At 42.9% G+C, this 15668-nt stretch overlaps 1 protein-coding gene across 5 annotated transcripts in view; it reads right to left on the bottom strand.

Annotated features, from left to right (window-relative positions):
* Positions 1-15668, bottom strand: part of BMPER (BMP binding endothelial regulator) — a 238997-nt gene that overhangs the window by 110889 nt on the left and 112440 nt on the right. For all 5 annotated transcript variants that reach the window (XM_073899048.1, XM_073899049.1, XM_025873316.2 and 2 more), the window contains one exon: positions 1735-1834. In XM_073899048.1, coding sequence (XP_073755149.1) covers positions 1735-1834 — 100 coding nt within the window. The remainder of the gene's footprint in view (positions 1-1734; positions 1835-15668) is intronic.

Here is a 15668-nt window from a genome sequence, read left to right as displayed (position 1 = left end):
ATGAAAAACATCCATCAGCAGGGTGTTCTGGAATTAACAAGAGCAAACTATGATGGAAAGGAAAGAGGAATCAAAAAAAAAAAAAAGGGTGTGAACAATAACTGATAGGAGGCTGGGTCCCAAATAAAAGATAAACAGTGATACTTTCCCAAAGACAAAATAGTTAAAACCTTTGAAGAACAAAGGGAGTTTAAGGTTCCATTTCACGTTGTTCGCTGTCCTTCTCTTTAATCACCCTCCTCATTGACTGCAAGCCTTCAGTAAAATCTGCTACATGAGCCTTGATTCAACAACACCATAGAATGTGAAAAGACTGGAGAGTGAGTATCCCTGGAAGTACAAGATGATGTTAAAGGAGGAGGAGGAGAAGAAGAAAAAGAAGAAGGAGGAAGAGGGAGGAAGGGAAAGGCGAAGAAGAAGAAGCAGCAGCAGAGGTGAAGGAGGAGAAGTTATTATCTGAGAAGGAGAAGGAGAAGGAAGAAAATAAAGAGAGAAACAGCAGGAGCAGAAACACAAAGCCAGTGGTGACTAGGAAATGTGTTAACTTCCTCAAGGATCCCTGGAGATTTGAGTGGGGTTGCTGGGGGATTCTAGTGGGAGATGTTCTATTGTATTCATATGCTGGGTCAAGGTACTTTTATTTGAATCTTAGTCTGACCTCTACTAACTCAGGAGTTTGAAGATCGCGTGCAAGAAGCTGACGTACGGATTATAAACAAGTGCCAAAGCATCCCTTGCTCTAGAGACTCTCCATCACAGGCTGTCTCTTTTCAGTTAGCAATGTGTGTGCCACTCTCTGCATCCCCAGGGAGGCTGAGCAGCAGCAGGTTAAAGCACAGGCTTAGGAATCACAGGGACTCATGTTCAGGCATCAACTCCATAACTCACTAGCTGTGGCACCTTCTACGAATCTACTCCCCTCTCCTGCAATAATACTAATCAGAGCACCTATATTACATAGCAGAATGATATATTTAGCACCTATACAGCACAGCTTCCTGAGAAACTTTAATGAGAAAAAGCATATAAAGTGCTTTGCATGGTGCCTAGGACATAGTAAATGCTCGACAAGAAATGGCTAATCCTCTTTTGTTGGCTATTTTTCATCGTTCCTTTCCAAACCTCTTGCTTTTGGTGTTATCCTCCGGCCTGTTTTTGCCTCTAAAAGTAGCACTGGTCTATGTTCCTCCATATGTTAACTTCATATGCCTTTAAAATACTAGTCATTTCTACTGATCATCATATGTCCGAAGAAAGATAGTTTCTTCAATACTGTTCTCTCCATCAGGAGCTATTATCCCAGGTTGTCTGGTGAACCAGGTTTACAGATACAGGGGAAGACAAGACAGAAGAAACCCCTGTAGATGGGGCGCCTGGGTGGCTCAGTCAGTTCAGCATCTGCTTTCGGCTCAGGTCATGATCTCAGGGTGCTGGGATCAAGCCCCGCATCGGGCTCCCTGCTTCTCCCTTTCCCTCTGCCTGCCCCTCCCCCTGCTTGTGCTCTCTCTCTCTCTCTCTGTCAAATAAACACATAAAACCTAAAAAAAAAAAAAAAAAAGAAACCCCTGTAGAGAACTCAGAAAAGAGATAAACTCCTATAATCAGAAGAAGCAGTTATTCCTAAGAAGCCATGAACTAGGACAACCTGAGAACCCCACCAATGTGAATGAAGACTCTCAGCAGAAGCTCCCAAGAATAAATTACATTGTTTTTGACCTGAAAGCATTCACTCACCCAAACATTTGGGGCAGCACTGTCCTGGGGGAGTGTGGCTAAGGTGCTGAGGACAGGAGAGAATGGGACAGACTTCTCTCACGCACTGTGTCCTGCCTCCCTGAAGAAAAGAGAGAGAGAGAAAAAAAAGCACATTTAGAAAAGTAAGTGCATATATATATATTGTATAATCAAGATGTCTGGAACAAACCTAGGGCCTTCCCTGGTATTAGGTCCCTGGGGTGGCTACTCACATCTGTGTAATTTCTCCCAACTCTCCATTTATCTTCCCTGTAGGCCACACGAACTACATCCTCAAAAAGACCGTCCCTGAAGAGATTATTACAGCATCACCTCTCCCCACCCAACACCACTTTTATTTATCTTTTTCCTCCTCAGGACTAGCCAACCATCTCAGTTTGCCTGAGATTAGAGGCTTTCAGTACTAAACCTGGGAGAGTCTTGGGCAAACCAGGACAAGTCGGCCTCTCTTTCCAACCCCGAAGCAAGCAATCCCCTCTGGATTTTACTGAGAATTCCTCCTCTTTCAGACCCCCATCTTTCTGTAGGTTCTGCAGACATCTTCCTCCAAGAATACTTCCCTTCCTGTCACTGCTTAAAGGTGTTGCTAGCATGACTCAATGAGGCTTGGATTTAAGGAAGGTAGCCAGACTGCTGAAAATGGATATGCTGAAAGCCAATATTCAGAAGAACCATTTCACTGAATTCACTCAGCTAACCAAACCTGTTTGTATCATAAGTAGACGGCAAATGATGATTGATAATGGAAGGAATGGCAAAGGCCCAGCTGCCTATGGGAGAAGTTCTAGAGCCTTCAGATATTTCCCTGCCCCTCATTCTCTGCCCTTTCCTCTTTTCTGACACCCTTTCTTTCCTTCTTTACCTCAGCACGCCCCCACCTCCTCTGGCCATTAATCTCTCTCCCCTCCCACAACTCGAAGATGCAGCATGCCTACTCCCCCTCCTCGACGCCTCACCAGAGGCATCTGTTTTTCCAGCCTCAGCAACTTGTAATTGAATCTTCAGAAAGCTGGGGCAGGGAAAAATAAAAAAAAAGTGATTTCCAGTCAATTTACATCCAACACCCTTGTAAGGCTCATGTGAAAACTATCCTGTGCAAAATGAATTTCTACCAAATTTATGAATAATTAATTTTTTTTTAGAAAAATCAGTAGATTTGGTAAACAGATCACTAGGCAAATGCAATTTCAGTGGATTGGCTTCTCTGGGATTTGAGCTAGAAAGCAAACTAGTAGACCCTCAGGTACCCGCTGTATGAAACCGGTAATTTATATCTCAAGAGGCCTCAGGAAATGAGGAACTCACGCCTCAAAGAAGGGAAAGATTCCCCGAGGCCTTTCCTCACACCTTCTCCAGCACTCTCTGCAATAACACCAGACATTAGCCGTCTGGGTCATATTCATGCCCATTCCCCCGCACGGCCGCCGTCCATTGTTCCTGCTCTCCCTTCCTCGTCTTGCCAGTTTTGTAATTACTGTTTATTTTTTGGTACGAGTGGATGAAAAGGGCAGGGCACATTATGTCTTTTTAAATATTTATTATTTTTAAGCCATTTTCACATTGGATTCTTCCCCAAACCAATAGGGAACATGCAAAAACACAACAAAAAGCTCTTCTGTTGTTTTTACATTATTTCCAGACCAGCAAGAATCACTAAAAATCTCCTAAGAATCTCTGGCTGTTTTCTGTGAGGTTACTCACTCCATTCTGCATAATCCTAAAGTCAGGCCTTTCACCAGACTTCGGAGGCACGTAACCTGAGTCTGGGTCAGACTCTGAGGTCTGCCCTAGCTTATACATAAGCCACAAAAGCTAAACCTAGAGGGAAGACATAATGCTTCCCTTAACTTTTATTTGAAAAAATTCATCTGCAAGCAACTTCCTAAAATCTTGAAGCCTCAGGCCACATGAGGCTGCCTGTGTGTTGGCTTCTTGTAGGTGCACAGAGAACATATTTTTTTCTTCAATATTCTCTGTTCCCGTTGGAGCAGCATCTATTTTTCAAGCATATTTTAAAATTAAAATTTTTAAAAAATATTGCATAATTGCAATAGGAGTTAACTTGTCCAATCCTTCAGAAAGCTGGCAAAAGATTATGTGGTCTCCAGTAATTTCCCTTACACTAAGGTCAAAGAGCAGATTTTGCATACATAATACAACTGCAGTTTGTCTTTCCCAAGAGCCCATTAAAGTAACTTGAACTCCAATCTGGGTTTGCTAGTTTAGTCAAGTTTTATTTTGTTTGGGTTGCAGTATTGTGGCACAGCCCGAGTCCCGAGGCTGCATTCCAATTAATACCACCAAAGAAAGTGCCAGCCCTTTTCGGCTCACAACCTGCTTCTGTGATTTCAACTCAGCAGGGAATCTGGTTAAACGATGAGATGTGGCTGTGCTGCAAACTAGGAAAGTTAAAATAGTAGAAGTAAACATTTCAGTTTCTAAAAATGTACTAATTCCTACTGTAACTGCACTAACTCAGGCTCTATCAGATTATCCCAATCTTTCTAACCGGCTTCCCTGCCTCAGCTCTCTTGCACTAACCCATACTGGAAACTTCAATATGTCCAGGACTCCTTTCCAACATCCATCCGTCATTTCATTACTGGATCAAATATATGTTTAAGGTCTACATATGCTGAGGAGACAGCAGTGAATATAACATACAAAAATCACTTGCTTTTTGGAGCCTACGTTACCACGGAGTGTGTCCCCATGCCAAAGTGGAGGATGACTTACCACCGCACTCGGGATAAAATTCAGGCTCAGTGTCCATTGTAGAAGCAATTATGGGCTCACTAAAATCGGTTTCTTCTTCTCCTGACATAGACCAACACTACATTTCTCAGACTCTCTTGCGGTTAGGCCTTATGACTAGGTTCTGACCAAGAAGAGGTGGACAGAAATAAAAAACCCGCTTCTAGGCTTGACCCATAAAAATGTCTCATCTTAGTGCTCCACACTCTCACTTTCTGTCTCTACTAGATGAATGGAGGGGATATCAATAACTGTACAAGATGGGAAGAGCCTGCTTCCGCTTCCCTGAGTCACCATGTGGAAGTCTATCCACTAAACACTTGCAATGAACTATTAAATGAGCAAGAAATAAATTTCATTGCATTAAAATACTCAGATGCATTAGATCTTTATTAACCACAGTTAGTCTGCTTTGTCAAGATACCCCATAATCTTCTCTCCCATCTCCCTTCCTCACCATACCAACCCGGAGAGGGGGGTCCAGTGTATCTTCTTTATTATCGCCAGGCACATCCGTGGCCTGCCATCTTCTTTATATGTACCGCTTTCCCTCTCTCCCCCTGTCATTGACTCCTATAAAAATCCTGCTTTGTTCAAGGTCTATTTCAAGGCCCTTCTCACCTGTGAAGCCTTCTAGACCCCCTTCATCTCCCAGTGACCTGCTCATCTTTCCATATCTTTTTCATTCTCATATGTATTCCTGTATTTTTGACACATACATAGAAGTTTAACCCTGCAAGATGATACTGGTTTTGCCTCCAAGCTAATATCCTTCAGGAGAGTGACAGACTGGACAAAACATCTCAGTAAAAATTTCTTGAGTGAAAGGAAGAGCCACCACACAGGATGAGCTCGAGAATCTCAATGAATTTCTCAAACCACTTTGAACTACAGGATGCTGATGAGATGGTATAGTTTCAGGGCTGTCTGCATCTGCTTACCTTGTATTTCCTTGGGTTTTGTACATGTTAGGTACTAACCAAATGTTTCTTGGTGCTGGTATATCAAAAAGCAACACTTAACGTCACCTTATAAGCTGGCAGGATTCCTAGGACCCCATGTGTTTTGTTAAATGTTTGAAAATTTCTACATGGTCAAAATACACAAGGATTAATGACTATATTCTCATGTGGTCAACAAGGAAAGGAATGCTAGGAACTTCCATAAGTACTGGAGAGTTATGATTTCCACCATTTTTCCTTAGTTTGTTCTTTAGAGGTGGTCATTTGTTCCCACTGCATATCCTAGTGCTTCTCCGAAAGTAGCTGTTTTTAAAAGAAAGACATGAAACTTGTCCCAAGTCTATTTACCGCCCCCTTATTTTTTTGTTTTAGCTGATCCAGTCAAGAACACAATCGTTTTGCATCAAAGTTTACCCCAGAGCAGCAGTCTTGCTGCATAATAAAAATCTATCTTCCTGAATATAGTAATGAGTGCAAGATGATAAAACCACAGCCATGTGCATACAGGCTTCTTCCCCCACCCCTGAAGACCACTGAGAATTGAGGGCTGGAAACCACACTATAACATGTGACATAGCGCTCATTCCTTGACCAGGATGCAGAGCTGGCTCCCCAACAGGAGGCATTTCTAACCAGTTAGAACCAATCCACTACATTCAGCCACATTCTAGAGGGATTTTTTCCCCCCAATGTTCATTCAATTGTTTGAAGGGAATGGAATTCTCCATTGATTCTAGATGAAGGTGAGAATAGGGGAGAGAAAACCTGGCAGGGCTACTGTAGGGGAGAAATATATCTTGAGTGCAAAGAGTTTATATGTGCACCATGATTCTTATACTCATAATAGCCAGGGGTGCAAAGCTGACTTGTGAATAGAGTAACCACTCTGAATTGAAAATTGGTCAAAAAACATCACAAGAGAGAAAGGATGTCCTTAGCCATGCCTCTCTTTGACCTGCAATTTTTTTTCGTAGTTTCAGAGCATGACAGTTACTTCCAGGGGTAAAGGTCTTGATCCTGGCCAGTGCAGAACAGAAAAATCAAAGCAAAGATGGCCAGTAGGTGAGCTGTCTGATGGAGGGAGACAGGAGAGCCCAAATTGTAGTGGGTGATGAGCCTACTTTAGAGAGAGAAAGCTATTTATACACATGCATACACATACATGGACACATGTGTACACATATGTACACACACGATATTGACATATATGTACATAGCACTGTGGTAAATAATACAATGGGTGTGTTTGTGAGAGTTACCCACTAGACCAGGGTCTTTCAAGTTTGTCATTAATAACATTTAGGGTCGGGGTTCCTGGGTGGCTCAGTCAGTTAAGTAGCTGCCTTCAGCTCAGGTTGTGATCCCAGCGTCCTGGGATCGAGCCCCACATCGGGCTCCCTGCTCGGCAGGAAGCCTGCTTCTCCCTCTTCCACTCCCCTTGCTTATGTTCCCTCTCTCGCTGTGTCTCTCTCTGTCAAATAAATAAATAAAAATTTAAAAAAAATTTAAAAAGATTTAAAAAAAAACATTTGGGGTCAGAGAAGTCTGTTTTAGAGGACCATCCTGTACCTTGTAAAATATTTAACAGCATCCCTGGCCTCCATCCACTAGATGCCAGTAGCACACTTTGTCCCCTGTTGTAACAAACAGAAATGTCTCCAGACATTGCCTAATGTCCCTAGAGGACAAAATCACTCCCTATTAAAGACCACTATCCTAAACCAATGTTTTCTCAAGCCACAGCCCAGGAACCTGCACTTTCAATAACTTTCCCAGACAAATTGGATGCTACCGTCCAAGGCACTGCATTTTGCAAAATGCCTCACTGATATGAGCTTCCAGCAACGAGGTTTTGAGGCTTATTTATCTTACTGGTTCCTCCAGCAACTAGCACACGTCACAGCTTATCACATGTGCTCAAGACATGCATTCTGAATGATGGAGCACATTTCTCATGTGGGGGAGTTCTCTCTGAGCCATGAGCCAGGCCCTACTTCAGATCACTGGTGGCTAGAGGCCACTTTACTCAGGCTTGTGAAGGAAGAGAACAGCAGGAGCAGAGGCAGGGGTGGACTTGTGATTGAGGTTAATGGGCTGGAATTCACCAAGGGGTCTGGGCTGAGACCACGGGAGGCTTTACCATCACAATCTTTCTACTCTAAGAATCTGAACATTATGCTACCCATGGGCTTACATTTCCAAGTGATAAAATACAACTCAACTTTGATTCTCTATACACAGAGTCAAGAACACATCAGCAAAGTTTGACCAAGATACCTATTCTGTCCCATAAATTCTTGAGCCATCACCCCTGAGAAGTGCCCCCTGGACTGACAAAAACAAAAGCCTTTTGTCCTTCATACCTATTCAAAGAATCATGACCTCTGTCTCGAGAATCAAGCCTAAAACAAATTCCTTTTATGTTTCCCATCAATTAATGTCTCTAAGCCCAATTGTATTGTTGTTCATAGTATTGCTTTGGTTTCCTATTGCTGCCATAATAAATTATCACTCAGTGGCTTAAAACAATACACACTCAGTATCTTACAGTTCTGGAAATCAGAAGCCTGAAGTCGGTCTGGGCTTCAATCAACATGTCAGCAGGGCTGGGTTCTCTCTGGAGACTCTAGGGCAGAATCTGTTTCCTTGCCCTTTTCCAGCTTCCAGAGGCTGCAGGCCTTCCTTGGCTCTCGGCCTCCTTACTTCATCGTCAAAGGCATTAACACAGCATCTTCAAAATCTCTCCCTGACTTGGACCCGCCCACCTCCGTTTTAAGGCCTCTTGTGAGAGGGCCCATCCAGATAATCCAGGATAATCTCATATCAAAATCCTTACGTTAACCACATCGCAAAGTCCATTTTTGCCATGTAAGGCCAGTCGCAGGTTTGGGGGATTAGAACATGGATATCTTAGGGGCCAGGGGATCCATTATTTTGTCTACTGCAATTATTGTTTAAGAAATGTGCAGTCCCAGACATAATATTTTAGTCCTTAGGTGACTGTGAAACACTAAAATAACCCACTCTATGCGCCATTCCCTCATTGAAAAAGCTAGTTTTTCCCTTTTTTTTTTTTTTTTTTTTTTTTTTTTATCAGAAAGAAAGAGGTAGCTAAGAATCTCAGTTTAAATCCTGGTCATGTGGTTGCTGAACTGAGCAAGTTCATGCCCACTTTTTGTTTTTCCTGCGCTCTTCTCTAGTTATTTCACTATACCTTTCAGACGGTGATCTCCAACCCAGACAATCTGAATTTCACATCTCATGCACTCTCTCTTTTATTGTCATAGGCCATTCATATGCCCTAGTGGACAGCTCAACGTCTTGGGTGTTCCTAAAGTAGGAAAGCTGTTGTGTCGTCCAACAGACCTCTTCAGCAGCAGCACGCCGGCCATGCTGGTGAGCACTACTCCCCTAAACTCAAGCTCCCACCAAGCCATATGACTTGGCTAGTCACCCTCTGGCCTGTGCTGGCAAGCCCTGGAGGGACTTCAGTGTCCTCTGGTGGCCAGACAGACAACTCCCACCGAGTTTTACAGCGTCCCTCATATTCAAAGACACTTGCAGAAGAATGCCTGTCCTGGCACCCCCCGGGTTTGCACGGCACTGCAGCGAGGCCTCAGCCCACTGGCAGGACGACGGGCCAGGTCCCAGCGGCTATGGAGACAGTGCTGGGCTTCGAGCACACCAAGACGCAGAGCCAGAGGTTAGAATTTTGTAAAAGAAATATTCTTAAATAAACAGGTGATGCAAATATGTTTACTATTATTCTTAAATAAACAGGTGATACAAATATGTTTACTATTGTTCCACTAATGCCATTTTAGAAGGAGGTTTCTGCATTGTGTTTGCCTAAGCCTCCTATTTAAAGGTAAAACTCGTCTATATTCCTCTTTGAGTCCTTGCTTTTCGCGCTGTCTTGTCACTCACCTGAAGGGCAGGTTGTTGTTTCTGTTTTTGCTTTCTTGTGTTTTTGCTTTGGAAAAGAAAATTTCGAAATTCTTCTTCCTCCCCAAACCCCACTTTGGCACGCAGGCTGACACACCAACTGCTGATAAGATTGGGATATGGTTTGAGGCAAATTCCAACTGGTTCTGGGTTTCCACAAATATTTCATGGCATTCTTTGTCTATTTTAGAAGCAGGAAGATAAGACCACCCTATGGGACCACGCGCAGAAGAGACCTCCGGACAAATGCCCTGGGAACTGAGGGGTGGGGGACAAAGCCCCAAGAGTCAGAATAGATTCGCCAGCCCTGGTTTGTTTGGTGTCTGCGAGCAGGTGCTGAGGGATGGCTGGAAACCTACACGATCTGCCCTGAGGAATGTGATACCCCTTTCCAGGGTTCACTGGGCGGAGAGGTAGGGGCTTACCCATAAGGCCCTGAGAATCTGGCCCTGCTATGCTGGAGAGCATGCGTGTCCCCCCTCTCTCAAACAATCGATACATAAGCAAAGAAATCCACAAGAGAACAGCCTCCTAATATTTCAGATTCCCAGAGACCTCACAGACCACCCTGGTTAGAACGCTTCTCAAAATGCCACCCCCCCAAAAAAAAGCAAAAGAAAAAAAAATGAGCCCTTTTCCTTTTCTTGCCATTTTTTATCAGAGTTCAACCTTTCATCGTCATGTAAGTAGTCAAAGCTGTTACAAGCCTACTGCTGACACATCAAACGTTTTATCTGCAGTCTGGCCCACTTCCAGGGAGATGAAAAGAACAATCATTCAGAACTCACACCTCCCATGAGTTACGAGCCATTCCTGAAGGGAAGGAAATCACACCAGTGTGGAGGAGAAAGGGCATTTTTCATATTCCTCAGGTTGTCTCCACCACAGCAAAGCTGGAGATGCACTGAGGAAGAGGCCCCATGAAGGCCTTTGATGGGGGGCAAGGCTCTACAAATACTGATCCCCAAAGACAGAAACCCAAGCATCACTGATGAACTGCTTCTCTGAAACCTTTCCGTTGACTTTGAAGTTTGGCTACCAAAAATAATTGATGTACGCTACCTGCTTTGCCCACTGTTTTATTTTGTTTCCACAGTGTTTCATTTGCATTTATCACTTGCCCCAAATTAAGCTGCGATTCACTGGAGGGAGAAGCCATGTGAATATTTCCTTTATCCTCCACAAGGGCCTCAGTCCTCCTAGCCCCACAGCGAGGCCACAGTAACATCAGAAGTGCTTGGTTTTCACTTAAAACCTACCTGCTGGGCTGTCAGCCAGAGCTGAAAGTCAGTCAGATATGTTTGTGCTCCAGTGAGGTTTCCTAAGGCACAAAATTATCTGTTGTCTTCAAATGAATTAGTCCCAAGTAAGATGTACCTGGATCCCCGCAATGTATTGACAAAATTATACTTTACAAGTCCTTGGGATATTTCCTAAATCTGGTATGCTTGAACACACTACTGAAAAACAAGATTATATTTTCACCTCATTTTTAACTTCTGAATAGCAGTTGGTTAGTCACAGCATTTTGGCTTTTGTTTGCCCATTCAACAAACATCTGAATTTCTACATGTTAGACACGGTGGTCTTTAAATGAAAACTTTCAAAATCTTCATTCAATATAAATTACCCTTACACAGTTCTCTATTTTGTATCAAGTGACAATCTCCTAAAATTTTAACAAAATCTTAAATGTTGTAAGTAAAATATGAAGGAGTCCTATAAACATCCTGACCTCAATCAAGGGACCCTATGCAGGGAGACTAGAGGTTTCTGGCACCATTCATTCAAACTAGTGGTGCCCCTGGGTACTGGTCTTGTCAACCAATTCAAAGTTTGTGTTCTGAGACAAACAGGCTGCAACCCAATCTTGGCAAGCTCTTAGGATGATCATAATCTAGGCCAAAGATGATCAAAGGAAAAGAAGTGTACAGGCTGTTGGAAACAGCTGCAGAGGGGGTGGGGGGGGGTCCCAGTTTGAGCCAAAATTAGCATTGAGACATGTCTGGGCAAGTCCAGTGAAAGGGGGAGGTTCACCTGCTTAGCTTCTCATGAGAAAAAAATCCATCCCAAGGGAGGAAGAGATGCAGCACAACACAACCACCAGTTCCTGAGCCTGATTTCAGAAGGAAGGCATTAGTGCAAATAGGACTTGGCATCTGTCACTCGAGTCACCCCAAGTTGTGTCATGGATGCCCATTTGGGTCCTAGAGGAGAAAGATGATGAAAGGAAAGCCTCAAAGAACAGCGTTATTGAAACCTCTGTGACATATTCAAGTGCAGGCCCCTTCTAATTTGGGATTCCTGTGATTGAGTAAAACCACCCCAAAACAGAAAGTGATATTGGTCCCTCCCACTTCCCCTCCACACCGCTTTATCAACAGAGGCTTCCAGGACATTAGCGGTGATGCACCATCAAAGAGGGTGGAAGTTGAAAGTAGTAGCCATGCTAGGTGGAAAAGCAAGGTGCTCATGAAATGGCGGCGGTGCCAAACAGAGGAAACAAGGGCAGACAGACACGGTAGGAGATGGACTCTTACCCAGTCCAGGAAAATGATATTTCCTCTATCATGAACTCTGACCTGCTAGGAGGACTGGCCATCAGTGTCCAATACTAGACAGTATAAAATTGCCACCTAATAGACAAGGCATGGGTATACTGTATTCTCTGACAAACGAATTCATATACTGGTCAAGTAGAAAGCAAAAGTGCTTGGCCTCTTACAGAAACAACGAGTTATATTTAATCAAGCTTCTCCTGGAATAATATCAGGCCAGGTTCAGAAGCACTGTCTGGTGATCTTGGCCAGAACATGTGATCAAGAGGCCAGAAGGGGGAAGGTACCTCATTGAGGCAGCAGCTGGATGGAACGCTTGCCTGGTCATGTACAGCTCTGTGACTGTGACAACACTCTTAGCAACCACAGACTTTTTTCCCAAGAACGATGGAGAACCAGGACCGGACAGGTCAAACCCTTAACCTTATTGAAAGGAATGGATAAAAGTTCTACCAGAACAACACAATTAGTACCTTATTTCAGAAAATGAGACAGATAGGACTGGGTTCAGGACTGGGTTTTTTACACCTAATAGCTAGGACAGAATTTCAAGTGCTTGTCAGAACTTCCCTCAGTGCTTCAATGGAAACCAAGGATAGTCTCCTTGGAACTCCTAAGAAGCTAAAAGAAGAAGAGTGGAAGGCCACCTTTAATTGGAAATCAGGAAAGGCAACCCACTTAAAACAGCTGTCAGGACTTTAGTGGTGAGTGGACCAAACAAAAGCCACTCAGAACCCGACCCAAATGCTCTCCGAAGACCAGTGTTGAAGGGAAAATTTGGGGGGGGGTGGAGAGAAATGTCTAGGACTCAGGGAGGAAGTAGAGTTCAGAACTATCCACCATTTTATTATACCAGGCCAAGTGGAAGGTGATGGCAATGTCTTGAAAACAGGCAGATTAAGTGAAAGCCTGCATACTGAAGGCAGACCCCTTTTTTTGACCAAGAAATCCAGAAAAATCATATTTTAAATTGATAGATGTTACTTATAAAAAGCCTCATCCATCAGGACTACAGTTTGGTTACCAAGTTCATAGAACTGATAAACAAGTAGCTCAAAGTATATGACCACCTCATTATCAGAACATTGCTAGTTCTGACTGGTTGAATATATTTGTGATCAGAACAATGCCTGGCATATTCACAAGTGCATAGACTATGGATATTGCCCTTGCAGTGAAGTATTTTTCTTTAGTTTTAGTCAGGACATAAAATTTTGATTTGTGCTAAGTAGCTATCTGATAAAGTCTGTTCAGGGGCTCTGGGGATGAGACTCCAAAACCAAATGTCTCCAACTCCCTCCAAAAATTGCTAAGGTGGAAAATACACTTAACATTTATGTTACATACATATTTTATTAAAATGCACTGTGTGAACATTCATGCACAATGAGTATTTTGTATTTTTGTTCTAGGAAAGTGTTTCCAGTGGTCCAGGACAGAGCATATGATCTCCTGAGCCTCTTAACTGATCTGGCCTGAGATGGCCTTTCGGCTCAATTCTTGTTCCCTCTTTTGCAAACCCTCCCAAGCAGACTCTAACTTTGCAATCACAAGTGGCCCACTTCCCTAGGATCAGTGGTGCCTGGAAAACGGTTGCTGTCATTACAACAGTAATAAAACATGCCATGGTGGGGAACTTAAGCAACCACAAGAAGATAAGGATTCAAAATCCATAGTTCTCAAAGGCTCTAATGGGTTTGACTTTCAAAAGCAGAAGAGTTCTCAAAACTTGGAAATAAAAGGAGCAGTGTGAGCACCAAAACTGTTCATAGCAAAAATTGTAAATGACTCTATTCTCAAACATTCCCAATTCCAAAGGGTACACAGGAATGGAGGAAGAGACTCTCAGTTATACATGTATCCCAGTGTTGTGGGCAAAAGACTGCAAATCTTTGTAAAGAGGCCATTTCTTTCATCTAATACTTCTACATAAGGTATTTGCATTGAAATATGCTCAAAACTCCAAATATGATCTATTAGAGTTACAGAAATAGCAATATCCACGAATGTGGAAATGATACTAAACTCCAGATACTGGGTGATGAATCAAGAATCAAGGGAAAATGACTTTTTTAAATGTTTATGAAATCCTAGTCCATGAAGACATGAGAAGAGCTGTGCCTTAAACTCAGTACAAACCAGGAAAATTTCCAGATTCTAAATCAAGAAGGAAAACTGGGAAACCACATGACTCAAAGGAACAAACCCCTGGCATTAAGGACTCCTTCGGACTCCAGTTTATTACTTTGTACTGAAGTTACTTAACTTCCCTAAATTTCAATTTCTTCATCTGTAAATTAGGAAAACAACAGTACTTCTGTGTCACAGAGTTCATGCAAAGAATAAGACGATGGAAGAAAAGCTTTTAGCCCAGGGCCTGGCGCATAGTAAGCACTCATTAAATGTTCGCTCTTACAAATATTTAAAGTCAAATTAATTTTGAATCCCAGCCAGCTCCATAAATTAATAAATGAGTGGACCTTGGGCAATTTATTTAATCTGAGTCTTGGTTCTTTTATTATCAGACAATGCCATTTTTCCCACAAAAGCTACTGTGAAAATTTTATGAGTGAATGTGCTTCAAGTGCCCAGCACAGCACTTGAGCTATAAAAGTCCCTGATGAAAATGAACCTTCAGCCCCCTCACCTCCCCCCTGCTCTCTTTAGGATCAGCCATTCAAAGTATGTTTCAGTGGCCAAGAGAACAGGGCTGTGAAAGGTACAGGGCTGTGGTGACTTTTCCTCCGAATTAGTTGGAGAACATTTGTGTGTTCCTTGGCACAAGGAACACATGGAGTAGTCTTTGTGGTATACAGTAGTATATACATCGCCCACGTATTTGCATAAAGTTTCAAAGCACTTTCTTGATACATGCAGCATGACAGCTGCTGTCACAATATATTTATGTAAGTTCTACACAGATTTTATAAAATAAACTTGCAGATGTTTGTTTTCCTAAGGAAGGGTATGTTTGGGGATTGACGGGGATAATCATTTCATCTCACTACAGAAAGTAACACATGCGGCCCCCCTCCCCTGCTCGAGTGCCACAAATGGGCTGGTGGGCCCTGAGGGTAGGTGAGGCAACCCCACGGATCCAGGAAGTCACTATATAACCATTTTTTTAATGCTTGTTCTGTAAAAACCAGCACTGATGGGCACCGTAGCCACAATCCATCTAAGGTCTAGTAGGAAGAATGAAATGGATGGCTGTGACTTGTAGCACCCAGAATCCCTCAGGCGAACTTGTCATAGCCCCAGCTGGCCGTCCATCTTTCCATATGAAGGAGTCAGTCAGATGTGAAAGGCAATGACAATTCCTTACCAACAAATGCCAACGTTTACCTCAGTCTTCTTTCAGAGCACCAGAAGAATTGTCTGGACTGGCCAAGTCGTTCCCTCAAAAACAGCAAGGTAATTTATACTCCGTTATCTCCTACAGCATTTCCTAAACAAGTGCTTTGTGGAATCCTGTTTTATAAGAAGTCACTAGGGTTTCCATTACATGACTCCTACAAAGAAATGAGTAAGGCTGTGTAAAACAAAGTTAAATTGCTTTCTTTATTGCAAGACTTTTCTTATCCTTTAATGCATATGGATATCCAACAGGAAGATTATCGGTATGGTGTTTCTCAAACTTACCCGACCATAGAACCCTGTTGTCGTGGCGTATGGTACAATATAATGAGGAACA

The sequence above is a fragment of the Callorhinus ursinus genome, unplaced genomic scaffold (assembly GCF_003265705.2).
Source record: "Callorhinus ursinus isolate GAN/ISIS: 27379988/994484 unplaced genomic scaffold, GSC_fseal_2.0 scaffold12, whole genome shotgun sequence".
NCBI classification, from domain to species: domain Eukaryota; kingdom Metazoa; phylum Chordata; class Mammalia; order Carnivora; family Otariidae; genus Callorhinus; species Callorhinus ursinus.
This window is presented reverse-complemented; position numbering and strand designations above follow the sequence as displayed.